This window comes from Ammospiza nelsoni, chromosome 3 (genome assembly GCF_027579445.1).
Source record: "Ammospiza nelsoni isolate bAmmNel1 chromosome 3, bAmmNel1.pri, whole genome shotgun sequence".
In the NCBI taxonomy this organism is placed as follows: Eukaryota; Metazoa; Chordata; class Aves; order Passeriformes; family Passerellidae; genus Ammospiza; species Ammospiza nelsoni.
The window spans coordinates 106,052,921-106,080,870 of record NC_080635.1 but is presented as its reverse complement, the minus strand read 5'-3'; the positions used below and the strand labels follow the sequence as shown (position 1 = coordinate 106,080,870).

Here is a 27,950-nt window from a genome sequence, read left to right as displayed (position 1 = left end):
TATAATGTGTTTTGAAATCTGATTCAGGATGAGATGCAGAGGTTTTTCCTAAGCTCATCTAGCTAGTATAAAGACACATCTTCTATGTCCCAATGATTACAGAGTCAAAGAGCATGTTTTTAAACGCAGATTTTAAACTCACCCTGGAGACTTGTGAGTTTTTACAGTTGTGAAAACTGCAGTTGTACTGCAGTTGCAGCCCACAGAAACTAAACTGACCATGGAGAGTACTGGCAACAAGCAATCACATGCACGGCTGCCAACTCAAAAGAATTTTAAAGCAGCAATTGGAGTTTGGGATAGAGGGCAGCCATATCTGAAAAGCTCAGTTACAGTTACAGCAGGAAAGGTGAGCTCTAGCTGTCACAGGAAACAACTGACCCTCTCATCTCCCGGGAATAATTCTGCTCTTCAGCAGAACTGCACAAGGACTCATTCACAGGTTCTGGAAGATCAGGCAGCCTTCAACAAACTGCTGTTTTTATGTTTCTGAGTTTAATATCTGCAAAATAGAGCCAGTATTTCTTTCTTCCTACAGTTTTTGTTTGCTCAAATTTTAATATCCTCAGTGATCTGTTTGTCAACTATCAGAAGCTTTGCTCTTGTTTGAAGCCTGTTGGCGATACAACATTGTGTCAAGCCTGGCAGTTTGTAAAACTGCTCTATGAGAAACTATTAATCAGTGCTCTAGACAGAGAAAATACTGTATGCAGTTCAGTCCAGCAATTTGGGTAAGGCTCATCCTTACACTAATAAAAACAAGCTTAAAATACTAATATCAAATTAAGCAAAACTGAAATTAGGGAATGTAAGAAACAAATAACACCACAGATGCTACGGCTACACAGTCCTAATCTTGGTAACCAGCAGTGCTTGGATGCTACTCTGTTTCAAATATTTCAAATCAATAAAATCATGGTGCTGAAAATGTAGAAACAGCTATGCCATATATTCATTTATTAACAGAGAAAAGCATCACTTGCTCAGGTTAAAAAATTCACCTTTGTTTCAAAGAAATCACATACTTAAAGTTCATTTAGATGTTTGTGAAGGAAGCATTTAAATTAAATACTATTTTCTGTAATTATCTTGTTCTGTTTTGCTAAGAAATGTATTTTCTTAATCCTGCTACTGCATGATATGTATTTCAGAAACAGTAGTCACTTAGAAAAAAAAATCCAAAGTATTCAAGACTTCCTTTAAACTGAAGTAGGGTTCAGAAAAATGCCATTCCATAATATGCCTTGGCACTCCAACCTTCAGTTAACTACTATATCATGTTATATGTACAGTCATCTTAAAAAAAAAAAAGGCAAAAAAAAAAAAAAAGAAAAACATGCAAGCAGCTTTGTATTTTAAAGTTGTCACATGGTTTACATCTCTCGGGAGATTATTGGTTCCATCTTATTAGTCACGCTTTCCAAGGGGAGGTTAAAGTTCCCAGAATCCAAGCAATAGACAGGGTTACACTTTCAATACTGGTTGTTACCTTTTTCCTTAGCACTGACCTGCTGATGAACTCTGGGTCAGCAGAGGTAGAAAAAAGAAATGTTAGTTATGAGGAGAGGAAGTGAGGCCTGGAAGGATGCAGTGATGAGCAGATTCAGTGGGTGATGCTCTCTGTGTGAACACGCGCTCGCGCATCGTCAGACGTTAAACGCAGCAGTGAGGCGGGAATTGGTTTTTGAGTTACGTTGAAATTTTTTTTTTACTTATAAATTATTTTAGTGTTGAGGTTGTATAGCTAACCTTCAGATTTTGACCTGAACATAAACTGTTCTTTTTGCTGGTAGATACAGGAATATCAGGGGGGACTTTTCATATCAGCATTACTTTTCTATTACGTGAAAGAAAGATGTTTCAAAGAGCTTTTATAGGTGGTTTTATACAGCAGGTCCCCTGCAGTGCAGATTTGCCATGATATGTAAGGAAGCCTCTTTCCACCACAGACTATTAAACTTCTCCAATCTTTTGTGGTGTCATTCACCTGAATCAGCTTTCCCTCCCATGACTCCTTTCCTATCCACATCTTTCATTCTATCTTCCATTCCTCCAACATCTCCTGGGTTTTTTCATTGCTTGCAACTTCAGGCTGATTATTGTTACTGGTCCAGCAGAAAACCATGTTAACAGCATTACATAGGTAAATGTAGCTGCTGGATTCCAGGTAAGATTCCACTATACTTTAATGAAAAAATTATGAACAACTCTTTTTCATGGATGTCTTAAAAGTTTTGGCTCTACATTAGAATTTTCTTGTTTCTAATTATGGCGAAATATTCAAGTCTTTAGCATTTAACAGAATTTGAGGACTTACAACGCTGGCTTAATAGGGGAATATAATTTTTAGCATAAAGAAAAAAGTATATTTTGTTACAGTTTTCCTATGGTTAGCCTTTGTTAGCTATAGGTGGAGTTCATTACAGCAAGATAAAATTTAGTATTTATATATCTAGGATGAAATGCAGAATTTTTTCCTTTTATTGCAGAAATATGGGGAATAGCAGTGTGTAGCCTTTTGGAAAGTGAATGCCTATCTGCTCCCACTCCCACCTCTGTAATGAATGGCCACTGAGGCATTGACTAGGCTAAAGACCCTTTCTCTGCACTGAAAACCTCAAGTTAAAATCTAGTTTGTTATCAGTGACAGGCTCTCACAGACAAAGTGCAGGAGGTTCCCATGGCTCAAAAAAACTGCCTTAACTTCCTGTGTGACCTTGGCCAACTCATTTAATTTTTATTTACCTCAGATACCATTAGTACAGTTAGAATAGACAATATATTCTCTTCAAGCCTAGCACTCTCTGTTTCTTTTACTGAGAAAAGCTAGAGGTGTCATTAAGATGGTGCTGAACACTCCAGTAGCTTCTCAAAATCAAACATTTCTCCATTTCTTTCAGAAGAATGTACATTAAATAATAAAAATTCTAATGAAAATATTTTTCTAACATTTGTATAAGATATAATTATTATTGTAAAGACTATACTCCACCTTTTTTTTCCTATCTTATTTAAGAATACATGAAACTAAATCTAATCTCTTTTTTTGCTTTCTTTGTCAAGCCTTATATTTTGTGACTGTGTATTCAGCGATCAGTTCTTATTCTGCTGTTCCAAGACTATTGCCTATATTTGCATTAATTGAAATGGATAATTGAGGCAGTAATACCGTCACTCTCAGATTCAGCAGGGCAGTCTCTTGTCAGATATAATGTGACAGTTGTTGGCTTTGCATTGGAATTGGCCACAAGCCTCCACTTGTACTATAATCGTTGATAAAATATTTTAAAATTGCCAGGAGTAGAACTGCCATGGAGCTCAGCCCTAACCTTTGAGAAGTGTTTACCTATGGATGTGTTAAACACATCTCAGTAGGGTAGCTGGGCATTGAGAGAAGGTGGACATGAAAACAGATTCCAAACTGCAGAAGAAAGGGTGCTCTGCATGGGAAATGTGCCTATCCCTGTAGCAAGGACCTTGCAATGCTATCACTAATGCCCTGTCATTCCCCCTCATGTTAGTCCTCTGGAGAATCTGATTTTGGCAGGAAAGAAAAATACTCTTTGCTTTAAGCACTGTGTTTCCTTAGCTAGATGGTGATGAGTATAACACTGCTTTAGCCATTCTAAACCAGTTAAAGTTGTTTCTGGTCATTTGAACTGCAACTTTTGCTATAGTTCTTATGAGGATCATGTTTGTGGTATGTGCTCCGAGCTGTCAAATATTGCACAAATATGCTGCCCAATTCAGCTAAGAGCTGGCTTATGTACACAATACTTACTGTACTAAACTGCAGCTGTGCTGGGTGGTGGTGGTGGCTCCTCAGAAGGAGAACACAAAAGTACTTCTGGCCATGCAAAGGCAAAGGAGCCCCTGTTGCCATTTTGAGACTCAAAGAAAGAAAATGTCCTTTGTCTCTGTACTTCTCATCATCCCGAAATCTCCTCAGTTCATAACAGCCACTAAAACTATTGATTTTGAGAGCCAAGTCCTTTGGATCTTTTGTTTTTCTGCTTATGAGGAAGTGAAGAAGTTTTTAAAGGTCCTAAGAGTGGTTTGGGCTCATGTATTGCTTGTTGGTAGTGCAGGTGTGCCAACTGCTTGCTGGCAGGTGGTGGGAGTTACAGAAAAAGCCTATTTTACAGTTGTGTAAGTAAGATTGTCCAGAAGTGTCCAGGGAAGGAGCTTTTGTGCAATGGTTGCACTGGCAGCTATAAATAAATGGGCAGCTTCACTGAACGAAGGGAAGAGAATCAAATTAACTTGAGAATGCAGAGGATTACTCAGAAACAAGTGAAGAGCAGAGGCCACATCTCTTCAGCTGCTACACATATTCTTTGTGTATGCAGTAATATTCCAGTGATAGCACGATGTTTGCAATTTTACTTAAATACTGGCTGCTTTCATGGCTGTATGGCTATTATTGCACATTAGGAGTGTGGAAATAATAGAATAATAAAAAAATCTTGTCATGCTTTTACTGTGTAGCAACGCTCACTTACAGATACTAAACATAAATGGATCACTTTGTAGGGAAAGTAGCTGGACATGTTGGGCTGGAAATGCTTCCTGTTTGTGTTGTGTAGGTATATCTGTGGGAGAAGGGAGGGTTACCTTTGTGGTGCTGGAGTTTTGCTTGCTGTGGATAATCAGTGATGTGGTGTGTGGAAGCACCTTGGTGATGGTTTAATGATGATTTGGTGCTGCTTGTGCCTCATCCCTCCCCCACCCATGACAAACATTTTCCCAGTTGGGGCTGGAGGAAATGAGTAATGCTTAACCCATTTGTGTGATCAATTCACTTAAGCAGCTACTGTGAAATGTTAATCACAACTTTAATTTGTACTGCATTAGCATTTTGATTAACTTGTAGGCTTGCTAGCACACTTGAAGCACTTTTACTCATAGTTACAGCTCGGAAATGACTTTTTGATTAATTAAGTTTGTTAGACAGCAGCTGAGCTTCCTGAATGCTAACCTTAAGGGGCTAAAAGTTCAGGAGAAAGTTACTGGGAATAACTGTTGCTGTTGAAAAGGTTTCTTGTGAATGTACTCAAAAAATTTTGATTATTGGCAAAATATTACATGCCTACTTTGAAACTGACTTTAAACTGTAAAGAGAACAGATTTAATATGGGAAAGATGCTGTGTATCTTTCATGGTTTTGGTAGATTTGTGTAATATTTGAAACAAGTGCTGACATTAAGACATTGTTTATGTTAGGAAATTGGGATTTATTGCAAAGTGATTCTTATCAAAAACATTTTTTCTTTTTACAGTTCGCTGGTATAGTAGAAAATATCAATTTATTAATTAGCAGTTTGAAAATAAATTTACTATTGGGACTCTATGAGTTCTGAGTGATGGGTTCTGCCCTACCAAGTTTACATTGCTGATATCACACTCTGTAGCTGCTTTTATTTCTGTAATACCATTAAAAGAAATCAGTAAGAACCCAAGGGTTGCACTCCACTAAATGTAGACAGTAAATGGTTTGTCCTTTCTCCAGTTCTGAAAATACTAATAATGTTACTTTGGAGGCTAAAGGATGAATACAGGGATAGGAAACTTGTGAAGCAGCTAGGAAGGTTGTAATTTGCATACATCAGTGAGACCTTTATGATGATGGGAGAATGAAGAATTAGTCTCTCATAGGGGGTAGCAGAGCATATGGAAGAGAAGACTGAATGTGCTTGTAAAAAAAATGTGAAGAGAAGTAGGATACAGAGAGAGGGCAGTATAAAAGGAGTGCCTCCTGAATAGGATTAATTACAACTTATTCACTATATCTCTGATGAAGTACAGGGGGGATGTTGTGTAGGCTGAAACCACGCAGCTGTGCAAGGGTGATTTAATTGATCTGAAAGAACTCCCCCTCTCCCCAGATTAAAACATTTCTAAAAAGTAATTTTGAACTAGACCTCTGAATTTCAAAGGTTCTGTAGATACCTGTTTTACTGATATATAACATACCAAAGGTAGTGACCTTAAACTCTCTGTAATACTTCTTCAAATGAATTCCAACTTTTCAAGTCAGTTGCTATTTCTGAGCTATGTAATTGAAGCATCAGCATCATCATTTATATAAAAACATGAAACTTAAAGTACATGGCATGCTTTAACATCTGAAAAAATATTTTACTTCTATTAGCAGAATATCAAGTCACACATGGATCATAATATAATCTTATGTATTGGAAGGCTTCCTACATTTGAAGCAAAATGTAGGAAAATAATAACAATAAAATAATAACAAAAAAATTGATATTATCTGAATTCATAGTTTTTAAAAAATAGGTAAAATGCATACCCTTTTGTCTATTATCTATAAATATCTGTCACATAAATGCTGTAGTCTTAAACAGCTGTAAGTAGGCACAATTCTTATAATTTTAATAGACCTGTGGATTTAAACTCCTACATGTAACTGGAATTTAGTCCTAGACTAAACTTCAAATTCATTAATAAAAGCACTAAAGAAAGTGTCATAGACTGTGAAGCTAAGACTAATCTTTTGAGAGTAGGTAAATTTGAGCCATGTAACTCACCCTGAGTACATCTGAAGTTTTAGTCCCTATCCACAAAGTCATTGCCACCAATGGCATCACTGTAGGCACTCAGCTTCTAACTGAGTAGTCACAGGTGTAATTCTTCACTGAAATGGCATTTTTTACAGTTCTTTACCTTCCCTCTGTATGCAGAGCAGTTATCATTATAGCTTCATTGACACTTGGCTGAAATATAATTTATCCACAAAATATTAACATTTATGTTTACAGGATTTAAATCAAAATGCTTAATATATTCAGAGTTATAGGACAGGTGACTTCAAAAAGAAGAAGAAATTATCCTAAGCAGTATGCAGGCTCTGTTAATGAGATGCAAGCTCTATCACTTTTAACACTTCAATAGCTTATCTTAAAGGAAAAAGCTATTTAAGTCATTTGGGTAGATCAGAAATTCTGCTAGTTTTATTCTGGTCCCCTGCCACCTACCCAGTCGTACAAGAGTGATCCAGAGTATCTGACTTTCAAATGAAGGATGTGAAACTAATACCAAAACCAGTGTTCATAAAAACTTTGTTAAAAAGTCTCTAGAAGAAAGAATTTAGCAATCAGGATTTTCTAGTAGCCTGAAAAATCTCCTAAATGAGTGGGGGCAAGTGGGGGGTATGTACATTATGGAACAATTTAGTGTTCCAATTTATTTTGAGCACATATAGGGAGTGCTTAATAACACCAGAGAAATGCAATGTTTTGCTGTCAGTGAGAGTGCCACACACTCACCTCTTCCACATCCTGCCTCCATCTTTGCTTCCCCTCAAACTAGGGAGCTATAAAGCATCATTTAAATTCCATCCATCAGAAATAACTTTGGCTAGAAAGAGACAGACTGTTAAAGTTCAGCTTCATGTCAGACCAGAAAGGTACAGTTTGAGCAGCTTAAATCATTCCATACCTAAGGATAAGCAGCTGCTGCTCCTGGAAAACAGAAGATGAAAACCTGATTGTGGATGCTGATGGTGTTGTCTTAATGCACTCCTGGGATGATGACAGCAATAGCAAGATTTTGATCCAAACTTTTTGACACTCAATTCCGAATACCATCCAAATGAGAGGTTTTGCCATACCTGACAACATCAGTGAGCTGCTGATCACTGGCATTTTTGTGCTGCCCCAGCCATGGTTAATAGGTCGTTGCATCCCACATTGGCACAAGCCAAGCTGGTTTTGATAGTAACAGACAAAATGTAAAGGAGGTGTCACAAATTGCTGTTACTACTTTGCAACTGTCCAAGTATGACATTGGGAAGGCTTAAGAGCTATTGCCTGAATCTTTGATGAAAACCCATCTCAGTGCAGGCATCTGCTTTTAATTCTCCTAAGCGCAGAAGGAGCCCCAAATAAGAGGATGGTAAACATATTTTCTGTTATAACAACCAATAATTCCCTTGACTCCATCTTTTTCCCCCCATTTATTCTACTTCAGGTAAAAAAGTGGTGGGCTTAGAGGGGTGGGTTTTGGTTTGGTTTGGTTTATTATTATTTAATTTGTTGGTTTACAAAAATAGACATGTATTTTTTTTTCTGTAGTTAAAGTATCTTTACTGTTTCCTGTTTCACTTGTTGCACTCACTGTCTTCTTCTTTTAAATTTCTGTCTGTGGTGAAATTATCCCATATTGCTTGAAATTCTTAAGGCTAGAAAGGCAGGTAACCACTTTGTGCCATTTCCCAGTTTAGAATAATACTCTTAATCTGTTCCAATCTTACCCACTCTAAGATATTTAGAATTTATTTACTATTTTGCAGAATAAGACCTTAAAAAGCCATAAGTTTTTCTAAAATTATACTGGTTATACAACAAGCTAAACAGATAGCAACTAGATAAACCAGAGAAACTAAATATATTATTCATCAGATAATATAAATATTAAATACTTTAAAATTTTGTGGTTTGTATTATATTCTTTGTTTAGTTGCTTATATTTACATTTGGAGATAGGGGAATAACTCAATTTGTTACCTTGAGCATTTATAGGAATTTCAGTAACCATTTAAGTATCAAGCATCTCCGTGTTTTACACTTGGAGGAAAACAAAATGTGTGGAGGTTTCCAAGGCAGCAGATGAAACAAGCCAACTTTACCATTGTTCTGACTTTTTCACAATGTCACTGTCTTGGATTTCACATCCAGATAGAGATGCTGTGAATAAATTCTATGGGTAAAGAAGCAGAAAATAAGGAGGAAAAGAGGATTTGCCATGTGGATTCATTATAACAATGTGGAACACAGAGTCTCACACACACAGGCTTTCCTTACTCCCTACGGGATATCTGTCTGTAGGCCTCTATCAATTTCTAGGAGATTTTCTATGTGAAAGGATCCTCCAGTTAATTTCAGTATAGCTTGTTTTAGATTTATCTTTCTGTTATATCTTCACTCTTCCTTTCCTCTTTTCAAACCTCTGTTTAAAAGGGGGGAGAGGGATAGATTTAAAAAAAAAAAAAAAAAAAAAAAACACACACCAAAACAATGTAAACAGTGTTATGTGTGCATCTCCAGAAGCATTCTATGAAATACCACTGCTTCATGCTGACTAAAAATACAACTTACTGTGTTCTTCTTGTTGCTTATGGAAAATAAAGATATTTGTTCGCTGATTCTTCTCCACATACGTACAGCAGCATCATCACTGGGGAATATGATGTTTCAGACTGTCAGAATAGCAGAAAAGAACAAGAATCAGGTAGTGGAGAATGGGAGGCAGATACCAGACTGTCTCAGCAACACAGACTGCTCAGAAACACAGACTGTACTGTAAGGATAGTCTTCAATATGCTTTAAAATGTGAAATCGGGTAAAGAGCAATTCACCTTGTAAGTTTCAAAGACTGACTCCAGTCTGATGCTGAGAACAATTCCCTCCTTATGCAAGTAAATGTCATGTGAACCAACATATCAATCTGCAGGCCACAAAGCTTCTCCTTTCAAATGTGATTTCTAACATAATTTTATTTTCTATTTGGTGAAAACAATCCTACATGGAAATCACTTTGGCAAGCCAAGTGGAAACAGAAAATAGAAACCAGTAAGATTGTGTTGTGAGGTACTAGTTTTAGGGTCATTAGGAATGTTAGAGACTTTCAGGATGCTATGACTCTTCCTCCAAAAAATTAAATATTAAATCTGGATCTTTATTAGCTGAAAGGCCCTTTATCCACAATTCATGAGAAATGAGACAACATTTGGGTAATACAGGGTAACACTTCAAATATTTTTCTAAGTGTCACTGATCTTATCACCCCGAGCTGGAAAAAAAAACCTGTTGAAATTGCATTGTAAACTGCTAAAATAAACTGTGTGACTCGGCCAGGAGTGAAACTAACTTGTGTCTTTAAAGTCAGTATTTCTCCAGAATCAGTGTAATTTAATTGAAATAGCTCTGCGTGTGTAAACAACTCCTTTGTTTAAAGAAGATTTCACTGTTTAGTTTGCCTTAAGTAAATGCTGCCTTTTGTTTGTCTGTAAAACATTTGATTAAATGTAAAGACTTACACAGACAGCTTCTCCTCATTACACTAGTGGATGGAAAATAAGTTAAAATGGTGCAGGTATCTGCTGCCTAAGTAAGTATCAAACAATATTATTTGTGTTTACAAGAAAAACCCATGGAAACATCCAAAGTCTAGTCATAAAATCAAACTGCAACCCTCCTAACACCAAGATGATATTTAAAAAGGTGTTGAAACTGTTCAGTACACCAGATTCAATATATCAATGTTCCTTGCTTTCTTAAAAAATCTATTTTCTAGTATTTCAATCAAATATTAAATTCCCTCCATGGCGAACTACTGTTAAATATATGACTTTCTACTCCAATGTGAATTAGAGTGTTTTAATATGAGGACCCACACTTTATTGTGATCATAATGTTATTGAACAACAAAATAAGCAAGACAACTAATACATTATAGCATTATTTTTTTAACCAGCTGAAATGCTTTCATAAGTCATAGTAATTCATTCAATGTACTATAGACAGAGTGGAAAGTATGTTACATATCCAAATAGCTGCGTTTACTATTTTAAAAAGTTGAAACCAAAAATTCATGTTTCATCCTTTTTCCCTTGGAAGAACTCTTAAATTCACTTTCAGACTAACCAAACAGAGTATAAGTCCAGTCAAGGAAAAAAGCAAGCAGAACCATTTTTTCATGTCCATAGGGCCATTTGCAGTGCAAAATCCATACTGAATTAGCTTTAGATCTTTATACAAATAAGAGGTATACTGTTAGTAAACAGTGTACCTCTTATTTGTACTGCCAAAACACGGGAAGTAGAAATGGAGCAGAAACTCATGAGGCATAGAAGGCAGGATGATTTTTAAAACTTTGAAATCTGATGTATAGCTGCACAGAGGGTTTTTGTTTGCTTGTGTTTTCTGTGTAATTTGGGGAAGCTTTTCAGGATCAGGATCGAGATGCCAAAGAGACAGCCAAATATCCTTCATTCTCAAGACAGTCAACTGTTCACAGTGCAAAGGGTGAAATCCATTTTGTTTCAAATTGTTTTACACACCATAGGTAAAATATAAGCTATTTTGTAAGCTTTCTTCAAGATTTCAACTTATGTGTCTGTGTTGAACAAAACCTCTAATATGCTATTAAGCTAAATTTTAGTGCTTTTATCTAGTCCAATTCCAGGGGGGTTTTTTGAGTACTTAGTTCAAATGGAAATAATAATTGCTACTGGTAAATGAATATATATTTATAAATATATAAATAAATATATCGTTGTTGTTCTTAAATAGTTCAAGGATTTTTGAATAGTTATGTAATTCTGAGAAAGCTCTCATGTCAAAAAATAAATAAATACTGCAATTAATTGTAACCTTTTCTTTTACAGTAAATGTTGAGATTTTTTTTTCCCTTCATTCTGAGCTGAGTTGTGCCAAAGAGCAGTTATTTGTAAGGAAAAGAGTCTACCTTCAGTTCTCACCCCCAAAACCATTGTGTAAATTACCTTTTTGAGAGTAAGAACTGATGACAATGATAAGGATTTAATTCATCTTTTTTCAAGGTTAATTCCAAAAGTGCCTAACTGCCATCAATAGTGGTTGAAGTAAATTCTTATCTTAAGGCCTAGAAATCACTGTATGCTAAATATTAATCACATGTTGCTCCTTGTATGAACCAGGTATGCAATTATATTTGTGGGGGTTTTTTTTATTATGTGTCTCCTTTGCTTAGGCAATGCTGGATGTAGCAGCACATCATGGCTGGCTGGTGGCTGCTCTGAACATAACCAGCCTGGTGCAGATGGTGGTTCAGGGTAGATGGATACATGACTCATCCCTGCTTACTTTGCCAAATGTAGAGCTCCAGCATCTTTACCTTTTTCGGTATGTAATTCTTGTGAGCATTAGCACATTTCCAATTTATTTCTACTTCCTGCTGCTGATGGTGTCTGAATGGCATTGTTGTGCCCGAGAATCTTCATTAACGAATCAGAAGCAGAGCTCTGTCTTTCACAGTGATGCTTTCCCAAATGGATTTTCTGTTTCTGTTTTCAATATTCATTGATTAATTAACCCCCACAGATTATTTTGAGAACCGTGATTCCAGACAAATTAACAAGAGACCACTGGAAGAGTTCCAAGTCCTAACAAATCTAACTCTGTATGTTAATTATCTCTTTATTTTAATCCATTATAAAACTACATTAGTATCCATCTTAACATCACAGATAATGCAAAGCTCTATAGATGCTTAGATAATGCAGTAATTAATGCTAACCAAAAATAAATGACCACCCTTTAAAAACAGAACACAGTATTGAGTTTTACCACCAAAACAACTGAGTACAAATGTTTGCTTTCCCTCCCTGGGCATATGTTTTGCTGTCTGTATCAGGAAGTGGAGCCAAGGCCAAAGGAAGAGTGTGCATGGAGGTTACCAAGGACCTATCGAGTGTCTTCCCGAACTAATGGCTGCCTGCGAAGGAAAAGAGAATGTTTTTGCTTCCATTGTGGACAGTGAGTTGCCAGCAGCACACATTTCACAGGTAACACTTTCTATCTGTGACCATTATCATTGTGATTGGAAAGAAAGAGTAGTTGGGCAAAGAAATATTCTCTCTCCTTCAGTAAATACCATGTGACGTTCAGTATAAAAGTGCAACACATTCATTGCTCTAATTTCAGGGTACTGCTGGCTTTACAGAAGTTCTTCTCTGCCTGTTTTCTTAATATTATTCTCACTTATTCCCTGCTAAGCAGTAACAGACTCTAGTTTATGGATGATATTACCACATCTCTCTGCTCTAAAGATGCTTCTGTAGGTCATTCAATCTGCTGAGTGTTATCCACCTTTTCATAGCTCTGCGCTAGGAATACGTGCATTGCAAATGTCATCATAGCTGGCTTCTGAAGTGGTCTGTCAAACACCATTTTTTCTGAGAATACTCTTAGTAAAAGATCTAGCACTCATTTTATGTTTGAAACAAAAAGAAGATGAAAATTTCATACTTCACAGGGGAGGGAAAAAAAATACTGTTCCAAAATGTTGAGCTGCTAAAGTCTCGTTTTCAAGGCATTTGCAGCAAAGGATAGCTATATTCCATAGCATTCATCACATTCTAAGCCTATTGATTTCAAGTAAATGTAGGAAAGATGAAAACTTCAAAAGCGATACTTCAAATGTTTTTTATTTGAGTGTTTAAAAGGACAGTTTGACTGTTCAGCTTCAGTTAAACCTTTTACTGATATGCAAACAAGAAGAAAAGTACTTAAATGTCTGTAACGGACATCTGCATTTGTAACCAAATTAACATCAAAATTTTGAATTAAGAAAATGTATTGACATCAAAAAAAGGCTTCCTTTAACAACAGATTTCTAACATAATACACATTGATTTCAGTCCAACTTTCAGATGTGATAAAAAATTAGAACATTGTTATAATTAGTTCAGGGAGGACTCAGAAGTAAACTTAGTTAATTTATTTGCATAAATTGCCATTCTGTTATCTTTAAAAGCAAATGCAAATTGGCTCTGTCTGATATGATGATGGTTATTTGGCTCAAAAGTGCTTCAATTTGCGTAGCAATCTGGTGTCGTCTCTGCAGTGAGGCGATCCCAGGTAACATACAAATCCTGAATTATTCCAGAAATTAGTATGTTTAAAGCATCAATTTAAGTGCTAATTGCAGTAGTAATGAGAAAAAGCAGTACTACTGTGAGATTTGCATCTACTGCCCCATCAGTATGCCTGGAACGGCTGCTGACTGGCAGAGGATTTGGCTGCTAATTAAATAATTGTATGCATGGCAGTGTTCTCGTCTGATTCAATAGATGAAGATTAATCCTCAGATAAATATGTTTGGCTGGTATTGAAATGTCTTAGCAGTTTCTTCAAAAATAGCTTGCGTGTATGTGGTGTGTACGTTCACACTGTGAGTGACTCTGTGCCTCTCTATATCTATGTTTGTAAATACAGATGCATATAAGAGGGAAAAACATAATGTCTTCCCATCATGTGAGGAGAAACTTTCATTTCCATGAGCTGGGAATGGCTGTATTGGGTACAGCGAAGCCATGACTGTGTTGTACAGGGCATTAAAAATGTGAAAGCTTTATACCAATATGTTATATTCCTTGCAGTATTTTTTATAGAAAAATGTTTTATAGAAAAATGTTTAAAACCGTTGTAATACCTTGAAGAGAATTAAAATTCATATTGAGACTGCCTGTTGAGTGTCTTCACATGTAAAGTCTTTCAGTGCTCACATAGAGAGGGGCCAACCAAGAGAAAAATTCTTCAGCATCTGTATTCTATGTTTTCTATAAATAAAGAATATCAGACTACAGAGTTTAAGCTTAGCCTTCTGGCACCAGACAAGAACAGAGCCAAATAAAGTGGTAAATATGACACTAAATTGCCAAAACCATTCTTTTCCTGAAAAACCTTTTACTTCTCACTCAAAGTATATTTAACCCATACCTTAAAGCTAAAGATTACTAGCAAGACACTGGTAAAAACAGCTTAAGCTTTACATAAATTTCAGGCAGATGGGAAAAGGAAGAAGTTTTACATTTGGAAAGAAGAAAATGCCTTTTAAGCAGATTGGTAATTAATTTTTAAATAGCAGCTCTTGAAGCTGCTCATGGGTTTGGAATATTAGACTAGGTCCTGGGAAGACAGATTATTGGCAAAAATACTGATGATGTTCCCAAAGGTTTGTGAAGAATTTTTCATTTGATTATAATTTGAATCTATGGGATTGGTAGATAAATGTATATTTGTAGTATGTGTGTGCATGTATTCATTGGATATGTTGCTAGATTTAAAAGGAGCTGATATGTTCTTGTGTCTTCCTATACGGCAAAAAAAACCGTTATAATTGTCAAAAAGTACCTAAGCCACATGGGAGCCTGAGTTTAATTTTACAGAATTTAGTATTATAATTCCAAACCTCACTGAAAGTCAGGGGAGCTTTAAAAGCTGACAACCGAAATTCAAACTATTTAGACTAACCCCACTCTTTGGTCAAAGCTCTATGTTTCAGTGATTCATTGTGAATCATATTTCTTTAACAAATCTCTTTCAGTTTCTAACTCACTTAGGCATTAAGCACCTTTTAAAATATTGAGTTGATATTGATGTTTTTGAAAGAGAAAAAAGAAACTTCAAGATTGAAAATAAATAAATATTATCTCGACTTTAGTATAATCTACTTTTACTCTGGAAGTACCTGTGTTCCTATAATCTTTTTTCATTTTCACCTGCTACTACTTGACTTTTTTCCTTAGTGAGAAAAGCATTTCTTCCTTTCCTTCACATTGCATGCATGATAAAAAGGCAGCCTGCTGTGCATATTCTATCAATGATCAAGCAGTACTAACTTTGCCTATAATTTTCAAATACACAAGACATGATAAATCAAGGAATCATAGAATCCTTTGGGTTGGAACAGACCCTTAAGATCATCAAATATAACTGTCACTAGCCCTCATAGGATGACATTAAATCTGCTTTCTTACCTAATTAAAAAGTTACTGAGTTACTTTAGTTTGTTTGTGTTATGAAAACTGCATGATGACATGACAGCCTTTGACAAATAGATTGTGTTGGGATTGTATGGTTTAAACCAGCCCAAATCATAATCTTCACCAGACTATGGTGAAGCTAACAGGTAATGCCACTAAAGGAGTTATTACATTATGATCTCTGCTGAAATTAAACTTTATTCTAACATATTTGTAACAGGTCTTGTCCTTTGAGATGCATAAAAGCTTTCAAGCTTTTATGTACTTTTGATACAAATGATATCTGAAGTACAACCAAAGAGGTGATTGCCAGGTAGGTTACTATCAGGGTGCCTGTCCTGATCTCAGCAGAAATACCCTGCTTACACACAGAGAGACACAGTGGGTCTATAGAGTTCCTACCCTAAGTTTCTTCTTAAAAACCTTTACATTGAACATAAAATCATTTTCCAGAGATGTTCCTACTCAAGTTATCATTCTGTTTGATCTGCTGGAAGCAGGTTTAGTGGTCTTGTGTATTATATGTATCAAAATCCTAGCAACAATTACTTAGTTAAGAATGTCAGCAGTATTTTTTCACCTTCTTCAAAGTGCTGTCTTTCTTTCCCCATTTTCTTTCAGAGTTGGGAAAAAGAGAGATGTAATAATTCCTTAAAGTCCTACCTCTTCAGTTTCTGTTACAATTTTCCTGTCATTTTGCAGCTAAGACACCACTAAGAACATTGGTGCAATTCATCTGTGTCCCCTGCTTTTACACTGCAGTTCCTGAGCGCTCACAGCTGGCCCTCCCCACCTTCTGCACTGAACAGACACAGCTGTTCATGCAGTACACAGAAGGGGAGAGAGAGAGAGAGATTCGTTTGTAGCTAAAGGCAGTTTTCTCATTTAGTTCAGGCAGGCTCTGGTAATGCAGGCATTTTAACCCAAATCAGCCTGTGCTGCAGCCGAAATGGGCAGTGCTGCCCTCCCCGTGCCGCTGTCACCTCCCCTGACCCAGCTCACCCACAGCTGCACAAATGCTGTGTCTGCCTCGGGCAAGGAGGTGGGAATGAGCATCTGGGGACAAGGGGAGGAGGAGGAATCCTATCAGCCCTCTCACTGACAGTCAAAGTGGCCCGTAGCCAAGTGACTGCATGAATGCTTGTGCCAGCAGGGGAGGAGGCTGGACCACTTCTTTCAGTGGCACTGAAGGCTCATGCTTATTCAGAGTTGCAGGATTAGAGAATATGTTGCCACAATCAGCTTTAAGCTGATCTAAGTTCATGCTGTCACCAAAATGATTAGCAAGCTGATCCATCTAGCTGCACAATCCCAGCATGGCAATGCCAACATGCCAGGGATGGAGACAGGCACAGTGAGAGAGAGAGACAGCACCACCTTTCCTAGGGCAGCACGACCTTAGGTCTGCTTTCCCTGGCTGCTGTATCCCTAATCATGCATTGACATACACTATTATTGTCAGTATGACTCCATGTGCTATTATTGTCAGTATGACTTGTGGCAATGATGTCTGCGAAAAGCAAACTGAGCTTTCATTAGGCCTCTAGGCCTTCCAGCACAGAAAAAGTAATCAGACACATCGAGACAATCAGACACATCAGACACAATCTAAATGAAAATACATTTTGTTGAAACACTGCATGGTCAAACCCTACTTGAAAAATAAAATATGCTTTAGTCTTTTTCCAGATAAAACATTTCTGCTCCATGCCCATGTGACTATGCCTACCCTCTTCATTCCCACAAGTTCCCATTTTGGCATCTGATGGCTCTTTTCCAAGACCAATATTCTTATTTCCTTCTTCTCCTTCCCACCCTCTAGCTTTTCATATATGCTGATTCCTGTTCTTTTCTGGGGATGGAGGGGAAAGATGGCAGGGCAGAGGATGATTCTTGGTCTTTAGTTTTTTTCTTCTAGCGCCATCCTCATCTATCTTTGTCGGCCATAGAAAGGCCACAAATCACTGCCTCCATTCCACAGCCAATACCATTTCTTTTTCCTAACAAATTTCATTGCATGAACGTGCTGATTTTCTTTTTTACTAAATGAAAGCCTACATTGCTCCTTTCCATTTTTGTCACAGCTTCTCAGAGCTACTTTTCCTGGTCTGATAGAGACCAAAATGAGAGAAACATAGGGCTGCATATTCAGGATGCCTTTTTAAGATTATGAGTGTCATGTTGAGCTACACAGATTGTATCTCCTGACAACAGTTCTCTGCACAAGGATGAGAAAGTTGAGGACCTGTTGCAGTTCAAGGGAGACTGCAGAGACTTAAAATTCCTCAGGAAGCCTCTAAGAAGGAGAGTTCATGAGGATTGATGCAAGAAAACCTCAAAAAAATAGGGATAACTTTGGATATGCAGTTGAACTTTTGGTTAATTATCTGAACTGATCCTCTGAACTCTCTGAGGTTTGCCTATTGCTAATTAGCACTGCAGTGACTTGTTCTTTATGGATTATGCTAAGGAAGTTTAATTTAAAACTTAATTATACTAGTTTTTAAGTGGCTTATAAGGAAAAAATACTTTAATCGGGAGCAGTAAGGAATTTTTTCTCTGTTCAGACATCAGTAATCTTAGCAAGGTATGTGTAACATGCTTGAGGAGTTTCACATTTGTTTTATTTGCTAGGAAGAAAGTAGCATAAGAGGTTAATGAAAAGTATTTTATGCTTATGATTGAGAGTTGTACAATTATATATACTCTAATACACAATAAAATATTATTATTATAGAATGAATATGTAGACTGCACATTGAATTGTTATTGTTAGAGTGGCAATGATTGTATAGATTATCTCGTAATCCATAGGGATCTGTTTTTTCTACAGGCTTGGAATTTCTTGTGCCGTTTGCCAATTCTGAACGTCAGTCTGAGCATTAAGGGCAGTTGGGATGATGCAGTTCAGCCACAGAGTGAAGTACCTGTTCCTTCTTGGACAACAGACACACGAGATGACAAGAGATGGATCAAACTGCATGCTGATCAAGAGTATGTGCTCCAAATAAACCTGCACAGAACCCAGATGGGCTACCAGGTACACTTATGTATCATTTTCTTCCCTGCACAAGTGTCCAATAATTCATTTACATCATCAATGATGCTTTATACAGTATAATAGATTTTTTTAACTTATGTAAGTTATAAGCACTTTCTAAGCCTTTTCTATATTCATAGTGAAGAAAATGATTTTTTTCAGGTTGCAACAGGGTAGTAAGTAGGCTTTTAAGGTAAAATCCTAGACCAAGTCAATGAAAAAAAATCAAACTAATTTTTAAGCTTTCCAGTTATGTTCACAGGTGCTTCCAAACTGCATACAGACTCACACCTATAAATATGTTTCTATTTGTAACACATCCTCACGCCTTTAATGAGAATATTTTCCTTATATTTTACATCTGATGCTTTTTTGACCAGCTTCTAGAACAAATTCCACATACAATTCTTTCCCAGTACATTTGAGTGCCAGCCCTTTGCCCATTTAAAGCACATCTCATTGCCCTCTGGGCTGGTCAGCTCGCTGAGCCCTCAGTAAATCTTGCTGTGCCAAGTCAGAAACTCCAGGAGCTGCACTGTTTTCCAGCTGCACTGCCCCAGCAGCAGTACCTGGCTGTACCTGTATGTCAGATCTGAAGAGAGCTGGGCCTACCTTCATGTCAGGCACTGCTGACAATGGAGCTGTCACTCACTTATCCAGACCTTTCTCTGTCATTTGCATACCATGAATGACATATGGACCACCATGGTTATAATTTTGGAAATTAATTTCTCTAACATTTCAAATAATTAAGAATTATAATTACCAGCATTTTGGTAAGATGCAAAGAGACGAAGATAAAAGTAAAGAACAGTTTTAGGTGTTAGTTCTGAGACTCTTAAGACAATTCCATTTTAATAATAGTGGATAATAGTGGAGATACATGTGTGCTGTTGAAAATCCTGAAGTTATCTTACATTATGTAAGAATTATATTTGAAAAGTAGTCTTGTTTCTCAAAAGACTTTTTTTCATTACTACAGCAGATTCACTATAGTTACAAGGGGAAACTGTCTTATTTTAGGAAGAACAAAGGGCCAAAGCTCATCCATACATCATTCTTTTTGCTGTGCCAGTTATGGGCAGAGACTTTTCCTAAGCATAAGCCATGGAAGTGAAAGGAGCAGAATCATTTCATGCAGTGATCACTTTTTTATAAACCTCTCCTAGAATTTGATCCCTCTTTTGTAAAAAACAGCTGGATAAAACTGTTCCTAAAGCTTCATTGCTGTGGTGGTGTTTCTTCTTCCATATAAATCTTCAGTAAAACCTTTCCCTTTACAAAACGCGAAATGAATGTTGATTGAGTGTGCCTCATTCTGTCTTCAGCTTCCAGCAGTAAAGTCACTGTCTTAAAGAATCACTAAAATAATCTTTCCTTTTTCTATACCAAACTCAAATAAATGCTAAGTGTTGTTTTTGTCTTTATGTTAATCTTGAATAAAATGTATTAACTTTATTTAAAGATGCTAGATTTACAATTCATGTTTCTGTGTTTGGAATATATTAGATAAAATTACAGAAAGGGAATAGTATTTCCATTGAAGTTTTAGTAGTTTACAAAATAAGTAGAATAATATCTTCTATTCTGGATTTTTCTCTGTGGATTTTGATTTTTTATTTTACTTTTTAACCCTTCTTCTGGAAAGAAGTAACACTATTTTAGTCTGGCTACATTATAGCCTTACCTAACAATTGACAGCAATATGGTTGTGAGGTGTTTCTCATTCAAGGAAAAATATCATTTTGGAAAGGTGATTTCTAGTTTTCCTAAACTGTTTCTTCTCCTCAACAGGGAAAGCAGGATAGTAAAGCAATGGCTCCTCGATTCCCCAAAGTTAAGGATGAAGGATGGTTTTTGATATTGGGAGAAGTTGATAAAAAAGAACTCATCGCCCTGAAAAGAACTGGATATGTCAGAAATCGAAATACTGTTTCCGTTGCTTTTTATACTCCAGAAACTCCTGGAAAGTATGACAAACTCTCAAATTCTCCTAGTTATTACGTTTTCCAAGCAATTCAAGACCCAATTCCCAAACTAAAAATGCTGGTTTTACTTTTCAGGTGTATCTACACCCTGTACCTCATGAGCGACAGCTACCTTGGCATGGACCAACAGTACGACATTCACCTGAACATTGTACCAGCACAAGGCGCCACGGAGGGGACTGAGGCCAGGAGCCACCTGGCCCTGAAGTAAGGCTCTCTGCAAAGTCCACTCAGCCAAAAGAACTGGTCCTGCAACTAAGACATCTGGTCATTCTGGGACATCCAAAAATGCATCTGCCTTACTGGAACCAACCTCAAACCTCAAGACAACGGGGACGCCGAAAGTGACTGCTGTATTAACTCTGATGACACCGAGTTAGCCACAGTGGCCTTACTCCTTTATGAAGATATGTCTTTTCTTGTTTTATCTTTCTTCTCTCAGAAGTCAGATTGATAGTTGAATTTTAAAATATCAAAATAAAAGACTGAACAGTACTGTAATTTGTGCAAATTCAGGGCTATCATCTTCATTTTGAAAAGTGTTATATAGCCTATTAATAGCATTTAAATAGTCAACTTTTTTAATTTATAGGGGAAAATACAAAATTTGATCTAACAGCTGCTGAAAATATTGATGGATGTGTTATATTTCATGTTTAATAAAAATATTCCCAGAATGTTTTGCACTGTATTTGTAGGTGTAAAATATGGGAGATGAAGTTAAAAAATCCTTTTCATGCATAGTACATTTTGAGAATGATACTCTAAAGAAATATGTCACAAATTTATGTTAATTATATGAGCAGTAAATGTAGTTATAAGGGCAAGCTAAATCATAAATATTTCCAGTATAGCAATGATGCAATTTATGTAGATAATTATTAAAGTTTACTCTTTATGTACATACATATACACATATATTACATACTTGCAATTTCCTTACTGTTTTTTCTTTAATTTTGTAGGACTAAGGAATATAAAATTGGGTGTCCTGTTCTAGGGCTCAGTGCTAAAGTGGGTGACCAACTTCTGTAAATAAGGGGGCATGAGGCTCCAGTAAGGGGGGTTGCAACAGGAGGCATGATGAGCAATGAATGGTTCCGCTAGGCAAAAGAAATTTTAAGAGATGGCCAGCTCTGTGACAGTACCTGCAAGGCATAAATCTGAAGGCAGAAGGCAGCAGCATCTATCTTGTGCTCACATTCTGAGGCCAGTCCTCAAGAGGATTCAAGATGCTGAGCAAGTACTTGGAGCCAACATACTTAAAGAAACATCAGTGCATCTTCATTCAGATAGACTAGACCTTAAACTGAATATTAATATTTTCACTTGCTCAGCTTTGCATTGAGCTGATAAGCATTGCCTCTCCAAGGGATCATTTTGCTGTCATTTCTATTGTATTTCACCAGATGAAAGGATACAGCAGAGTTGTTACTAGAAGCTTTCCAGGAAAAAATGGCACTGCTGATGCTGCACCTACACAGAATCACAGCATGGCTGATTTTGGGAGGGGCCTCTAGAGGTCATCTGGTCTAACACCTTTCCTCAGGCAGGGCCAGCTAGAGGCCAGGACCACATCTCCAAATATGGAGACTCCACCACCTCCCTGGACCACCTCTGCCAGGGTTTGGTGAGCCTCACAGTTAAAAAAAGGTATTTCTTGCAGTTCAAGAGGGACCCTTCTGTGTCACCAACAGGTGTGCCTGTTGCCTCTGGTCCTGTCACCAAGTACCACTGGAAAGATCCTGGCTGTGTCCTTATCAACGTCCTCCATTCAGATACCCGCTGACAAGATTTCCCTGAGCTTTCTCCAGGCTGAACAATCCCAGCTCTCTCATCCTTTCCTCATGTGAGAGATGGTCCAGCCCCTTCATCATCAATTTTGTGGCCTTTTGCTGGACTCTCTCTAACAATTCCGAGTCTCTGCCTCAAACCAGACATGGTGCTCCCCCACTAGTGAGGCCTTACCAGCGCTGATCACCTCTTGACCTGCTGGCAGCACCACACTGCAGCAAGCAGAAGGCTGGCTGATTTCAAAGGCTCAATAGTAAACCAGTAATTTATTTCATGTCTGGCACCTTTAAATTGTGGGAAGCAATTTTAAAATGAGCAATTCTTTACTTGAGTGTATGCATGCTCTGATCATATTTAAAATGTTATATTTCATTATTATAGCTAATATATTACTTATAGAAATGTGCCTGAAAACATGGGAGGACAATAGAAAAAGTTGTCACTAAACAACTATGGATAGATAATACAAAAGCCACCTTTGCCATTTAGACTATATCAATGTAATATGGTGTTGGGTCACAGAAGAAACAGATTTTTTTCAAATTGTTAGGCAATAGTTTCGCAATAGTTTGTTACTCACACATTGTGTTAGACCATTTTAAAGAGAATTGTTTCATCTAATTTGGAAGTTTAAATTTTCAGAGAAATTAAGTCCTTTCTTTGGAAAACTTGGCTGAAACAATACATTGTCCCTCAACAATTTTAATTAATTAGGCAAAAGAACTATGCCACAGTCAAACATACCAACATAGTGATGCTAGCTCTTGTTGCTTTGTAAATGCACATCACAGCAAGTCTAACTGCAGAGTAGCAGACAATAGCTTTAGTATTCAGTATTAATCAATTAAAGAGTTTCTGCAATGTCATTTGTGCCATCTGTGCTTTGGTTTGGAAATACTGTATTTCCTAGTGTATTAATTGTTTTTAGAAATAGTTTGGTGGCATTTCTAAATAACATATTTGAATAATTTTTGTTTTTTTCTATGAAAGTATTGGATTCATGATGACAAAGTCTAAAGTATGGTGAAAAGTGAGAATAGCTGTCTAACAAAAGTATGAATACCAAACAGAATTAATAATAATAATAATAATAATAATAATAATAATAATAATAATAATAATAATAATAATAATAATAATAATTCCGTGATGTAATAATCACCTTTATGGATAAATGAAAGAAACAGCACATGGAGAAATTTTTAATGTTGAGTTGGTCATTCTGGTTTGCAAGTAGGTTTTTATTTTTACTGTCCTCTTCCCCTTCTAGGAGCAGCTGCAGTCAGTGCATGCCTGTTCTGGTATGAGACTTCTTCCAAAACTTGGAAAGCCACAAAAAATAGGCACATCTAGTACATCAAGACATATTTAAGTCTGCCTCTGTGACTTCATCTTTTCCCATCATTCCTGTCCTAGTCTGATAACAGCATCACAGCAGTGCCCAGCAGGAGCTGGAGGAGGTTTGGGTATGTACCACCATGCCCCATCTCTTCCGAAGGAGCTCTTATAACACAGTTTGTTATTTAGAACCTTACTTAAGATTTCTGTTATGGCCCAGGTACTGAATGTGTCAGTGGCAGCGTGAAGCCATCCTCACTAATGCAGGTCTTTTTCTGTTGTAAATTGAATCTTTGAAGGACTAAATCTTACCCAGGTGAATTCAGGAGTTTATGCTGATGACCCAAAATTCCTCTTGTCATTGCTTCTAGAGATCATCTCCAGATGGTCATCCTGGAGATAACTTCAGGAAGTCTCTTATCAGCCTTCACCCTGGAGCCTAGTATAAGACTTCAACACTCACAGAATAGGATGCGTTCAAAAAGTAAGTTGTGTAATTCAAATTTTCTAGTTCTGGGGAACACACCTAAAGAGAAGCATCCAATGTGCATCTGCCCTTACTCATCTCAGCCTGAGTCCAAATTCCTATGTTCCTCCCTCAGTCAAGAAAAAGAGTCAATGGTATTTTTAAGACAGTTTGGTTACTACTCCAGGAGGCATCAGTTCTCTAAGAGGCTTATTTATGAACAATAGGTTTTGAATCATCACTCTCCTGTCTTGCCTCTACCCCTCCCATGTAAGGCAACCTTCTCTTTAGCTCCTTCCTCTACCTGTAAACCCTACAACTTCACCCTGTTCAGAGATGTTATCCATATCAGTGGCAGTAAATTATCACAGAAGTAATTCTTTAAGATCACCTTTCTGTGATGTGCTATGGACACTATTGTAGCCTATGTAGTAAGTACTGAAACAGAGAAAAGTAAGGCAATACAAGCAAAGTGTATATATTTTTTCCACACCCTAAAGGTCTCCAGGTAAATTGCACATTTTGGCCTTGGTTTAGTTGCTTACGTGCAAAGATCTAGTGCCATTTAATACGAAATATCTCCTCTTGCCTCTATATTCAGCTCCAGAAGAACATACCCCAGCTGCAGAGGGTGTGAAATGTAGTGCTGATGTATCTTCACCTTCTGTGGATGCCTCATGTAACCCAAGTCATCTGAAATAGCATTTGATATCTACATTCAGGTAACCACTTTGACTCCCTGTCACATTAGTCAGGTTTGCAATTCAGTTGCTTAACTGCATCTAATGAAATTTAAAATAAACAAAAGATATTTTGGTTGCCACTGCAGAAGACAGGAAGTCTTTCATAGGTCATGTGTCACTTCTGTCATCCCCATGTCACAGGGGCCCAGTAGTATGAGGTGGATGGATTCAATTTTAATTAGCTAATCAAGCCCATGCTATTTTGCAAGTGTTCTAAATTCTCTCTTCCAAGCAATTTTATGAGGAGAATTCTCCACTTCATGAGAAAAAGTGTTATCTGACAAAAGGTTTGGATGCCATAGGATGCCCAAACAGTCAGGTGAGCTACAGAAAGGTTAGTAGGGCTTCTGCTGAGAGGGCTTCTTCTGTCCATTTCTACTTATACACTATGTCTTTTCTATCAGTTATGTCTGACTCCCACCTGCCTTTCTAAAAATGTATCTTGTTAAATGTCATGCCTTCTCAGTCTGCACTGCACTTCAGCAGTGAATAAACCAAGTTTGTTACTGATGTCATACATTGGTAGTGGTAAGAGGTAAAGCTGCTTTCACATGTAGGGTATGAAAGAAAATTCTACATTAAAGGAATTTTATTAAGTTGGACTAAATGACTCTCTTCATAAATAATTCCTAGCTCTATGGTAAAGGGATCCTCCACAGTGATTACACCATCCTGCAATTAAATATGTTTACAATATGTTTTTTCCTTAGATCTGCTAATGAGCTCCATACTGCCTCAATGGAATTTGAATCCATGGCTCTCCAAGTCTTTCTTCTGCATATCTATTTCTAGAAAACCACAACCTTCTCTATTAATATGCCTCCTCAAAAATTTGGAGCATTGAAGCTTCACTAAGACCATGCATTAGCCTTCACTGCTGCTCTTCTCCTCCAGCTTAGTCTTGTCCTACCAAGACTGTCAATAAAAATGTGCATTTGAATATGGAGGGGAAAGGAAAGTAAAAGACTTTTGCTATTATTCATCTGCTAGAAAACGCATGAAATAAAGAATGAAGAGTGTTCTGGGATGAATATTATCATTCCAAGTCATAATATTCCCACTAATTGTAATGACAGCAGAGGTGAATTGGGCATTTTTTTAAATCACACTCTCAATAGCATGATACGTGTACAAATAGTTACAGAGCTATTAACTAGATGCTGTTAACTACTGGTAGAAAAGAGAGTCTAGACATATCACAACCCTTTTCTTCTGCACTCTAAATCTCTATGTGAAATGTGATGAACCACATTCTTCACACAGTAGCAAATTTGCACCTTGGATTGGAAATAACTCAGTTTATCTCGGGCAGTGCTAATGTGGGAAAATTAGGCTTACGTTCTCGACAGCAGTACTTTCTTCTAGCTAACAGGATGAAATTGTTTCAGATTCCAGTAACACATGGTGAGTCCCCATCATGTATTTTTCAGCAAATCCAACTAATTAGGAACTAATTACTGATTGTGGTAGCACAGTAAGATCAGGTTCTGATAAACTTTCACCTTTGTAGCTGTGAAGATTCTGCAATTAAGCCTTATTTTCTCAAATGCTAACAATGTCTAAAGGAAGAGCTGGGAAAAACATCAAGATGATTCTGTCACTTCCATAAAAAGACATTTGCATTCACCCATGCCAAAACAAGATTAATCCCCCTTTTTTTTCTTCTTTATTTCTTTTTTCACCCTGTTTAAAGTAAAATTCTACAACACTAAACTGAGTGACTATTTAACAGTTTAGCCCAGTTATGAGATGTTGCTATTTCCTTAACATGCTCCTGCTGTGTCCCATCCCACCCTCCACTTCCCTCCTCACAGTCTCCCACTGTTGCCCTTGCACTAAGCATTCTGGGATAGGACCTTCATGGAAGTTTCATTCTCTGGGTATAGGACAGAGCAGAGAGGAAGTGCTGGTGCATTATTAGGTTCCTGAAAGATACAAGCTATAAATAACCTCATAAGGCCCTACTGTGCTAAACTCAAAGTTTGACGCAATGTTACTTGAAGAACTTATTGAGCAAATAAGACAGGTGCAAAATATGCATCACAGTTTGCTGTATGACTGAGGCAAATGACAATTTAATTTTAGATTTTAATTCTATGTGACTTTATTCAAAGAGGGAATGAGCTAATCTGGGAAAAGAGGGATGTGGAGATTTCTCAGTTCTCCTTGTTAGTGAAATGCTCACAGCTGATGAAAGTGAAATAGTTGTAGATTGTATCCACACATGTGATACAGATCTGGTCAAGTAAAAGCCCTGCCTTTGTGCCTCTCATACATGGTTATTTTACTCCTATGTGCAAACACTGACAATAACTTGCATCCTCCTCCTTGCAGATATTGGGAAAATACATGCTCTCCTCAAGAGAGGATGGTCTCCATTGTTTACATACAACAGAATACATATCAGGGAGGCTTTGCAGACATCTCAGGAAAAGGTTTAGAAGTTGCAAGACACGTTCCTACAGCATTAGGACTTTGCTTTCCCCCAGTTATGTATAATTACAGTGCCATCTTTTGCAATACTCCCCAGCAATGCAGAAGAAATCACAGCTAGGTAAAGCCTCTGAACCTCAGGAACACTCTGAGAGGCTGGCACTACACATTCAGTTCCCTATGTGCTTTACAGGAGGTGATCAGTCAGGTGCCAGGTCCTGGGCGTTGCACAGCCACTACAGAATTTACAGAGGAAGTTCATATCCCTTCCTGAGCCTACAGATCCTACAGAAGGAGAGGAGTGTCAGCCTTCAGCTTCCTTCACTGGCAAGACAGTATGCCCAGAGTGGTGCTCTGATACACTGCTTTGGGATGGGAGCTGACATTTCTATTCCAAACTTAAAGGCACTTCAAATAACTGAACCATGCCCCAGCTTTTCTCAGGACCAGGATCTTCAGGGAATGCTGACCATAAAGGACCAATCCCTTTAATAAATAAGGCTGTTCTTTTAGAATGGGTCCAGATGGATTGCTAGAATATTCTATTATTCATAAACATGAAAAAAGGAGGAGAAATCTCAGCATGAGGATACTCACAAGA

General features: G+C 37.3%; 1 protein-coding gene across 1 annotated transcript in view; it reads left to right on the top strand.

Annotated features, from left to right (window-relative positions):
• Window positions 1–21,252, top strand: part of ASCC3 (activating signal cointegrator 1 complex subunit 3) — a 251,444-nt gene extending 230,192 nt beyond the window's left edge. The window contains exons 38-42 of the mRNA XM_059469026.1: window positions 11,752–11,903; window positions 12,415–12,565; window positions 18,381–18,587; window positions 20,382–20,557; window positions 20,651–21,252. Of these exons, the coding sequence (XP_059325009.1) occupies window positions 11,752–11,903; window positions 12,415–12,565; window positions 18,381–18,587; window positions 20,382–20,557; window positions 20,651–20,786 (822 nt within the window). The 3' untranslated portion in view covers window positions 20,787–21,252. The remainder of the gene's footprint in view (window positions 1–11,751; window positions 11,904–12,414; window positions 12,566–18,380; window positions 18,588–20,381; window positions 20,558–20,650) is intronic.
• Window positions 21,253–27,950: the final 6,698 nt, after the last annotated feature.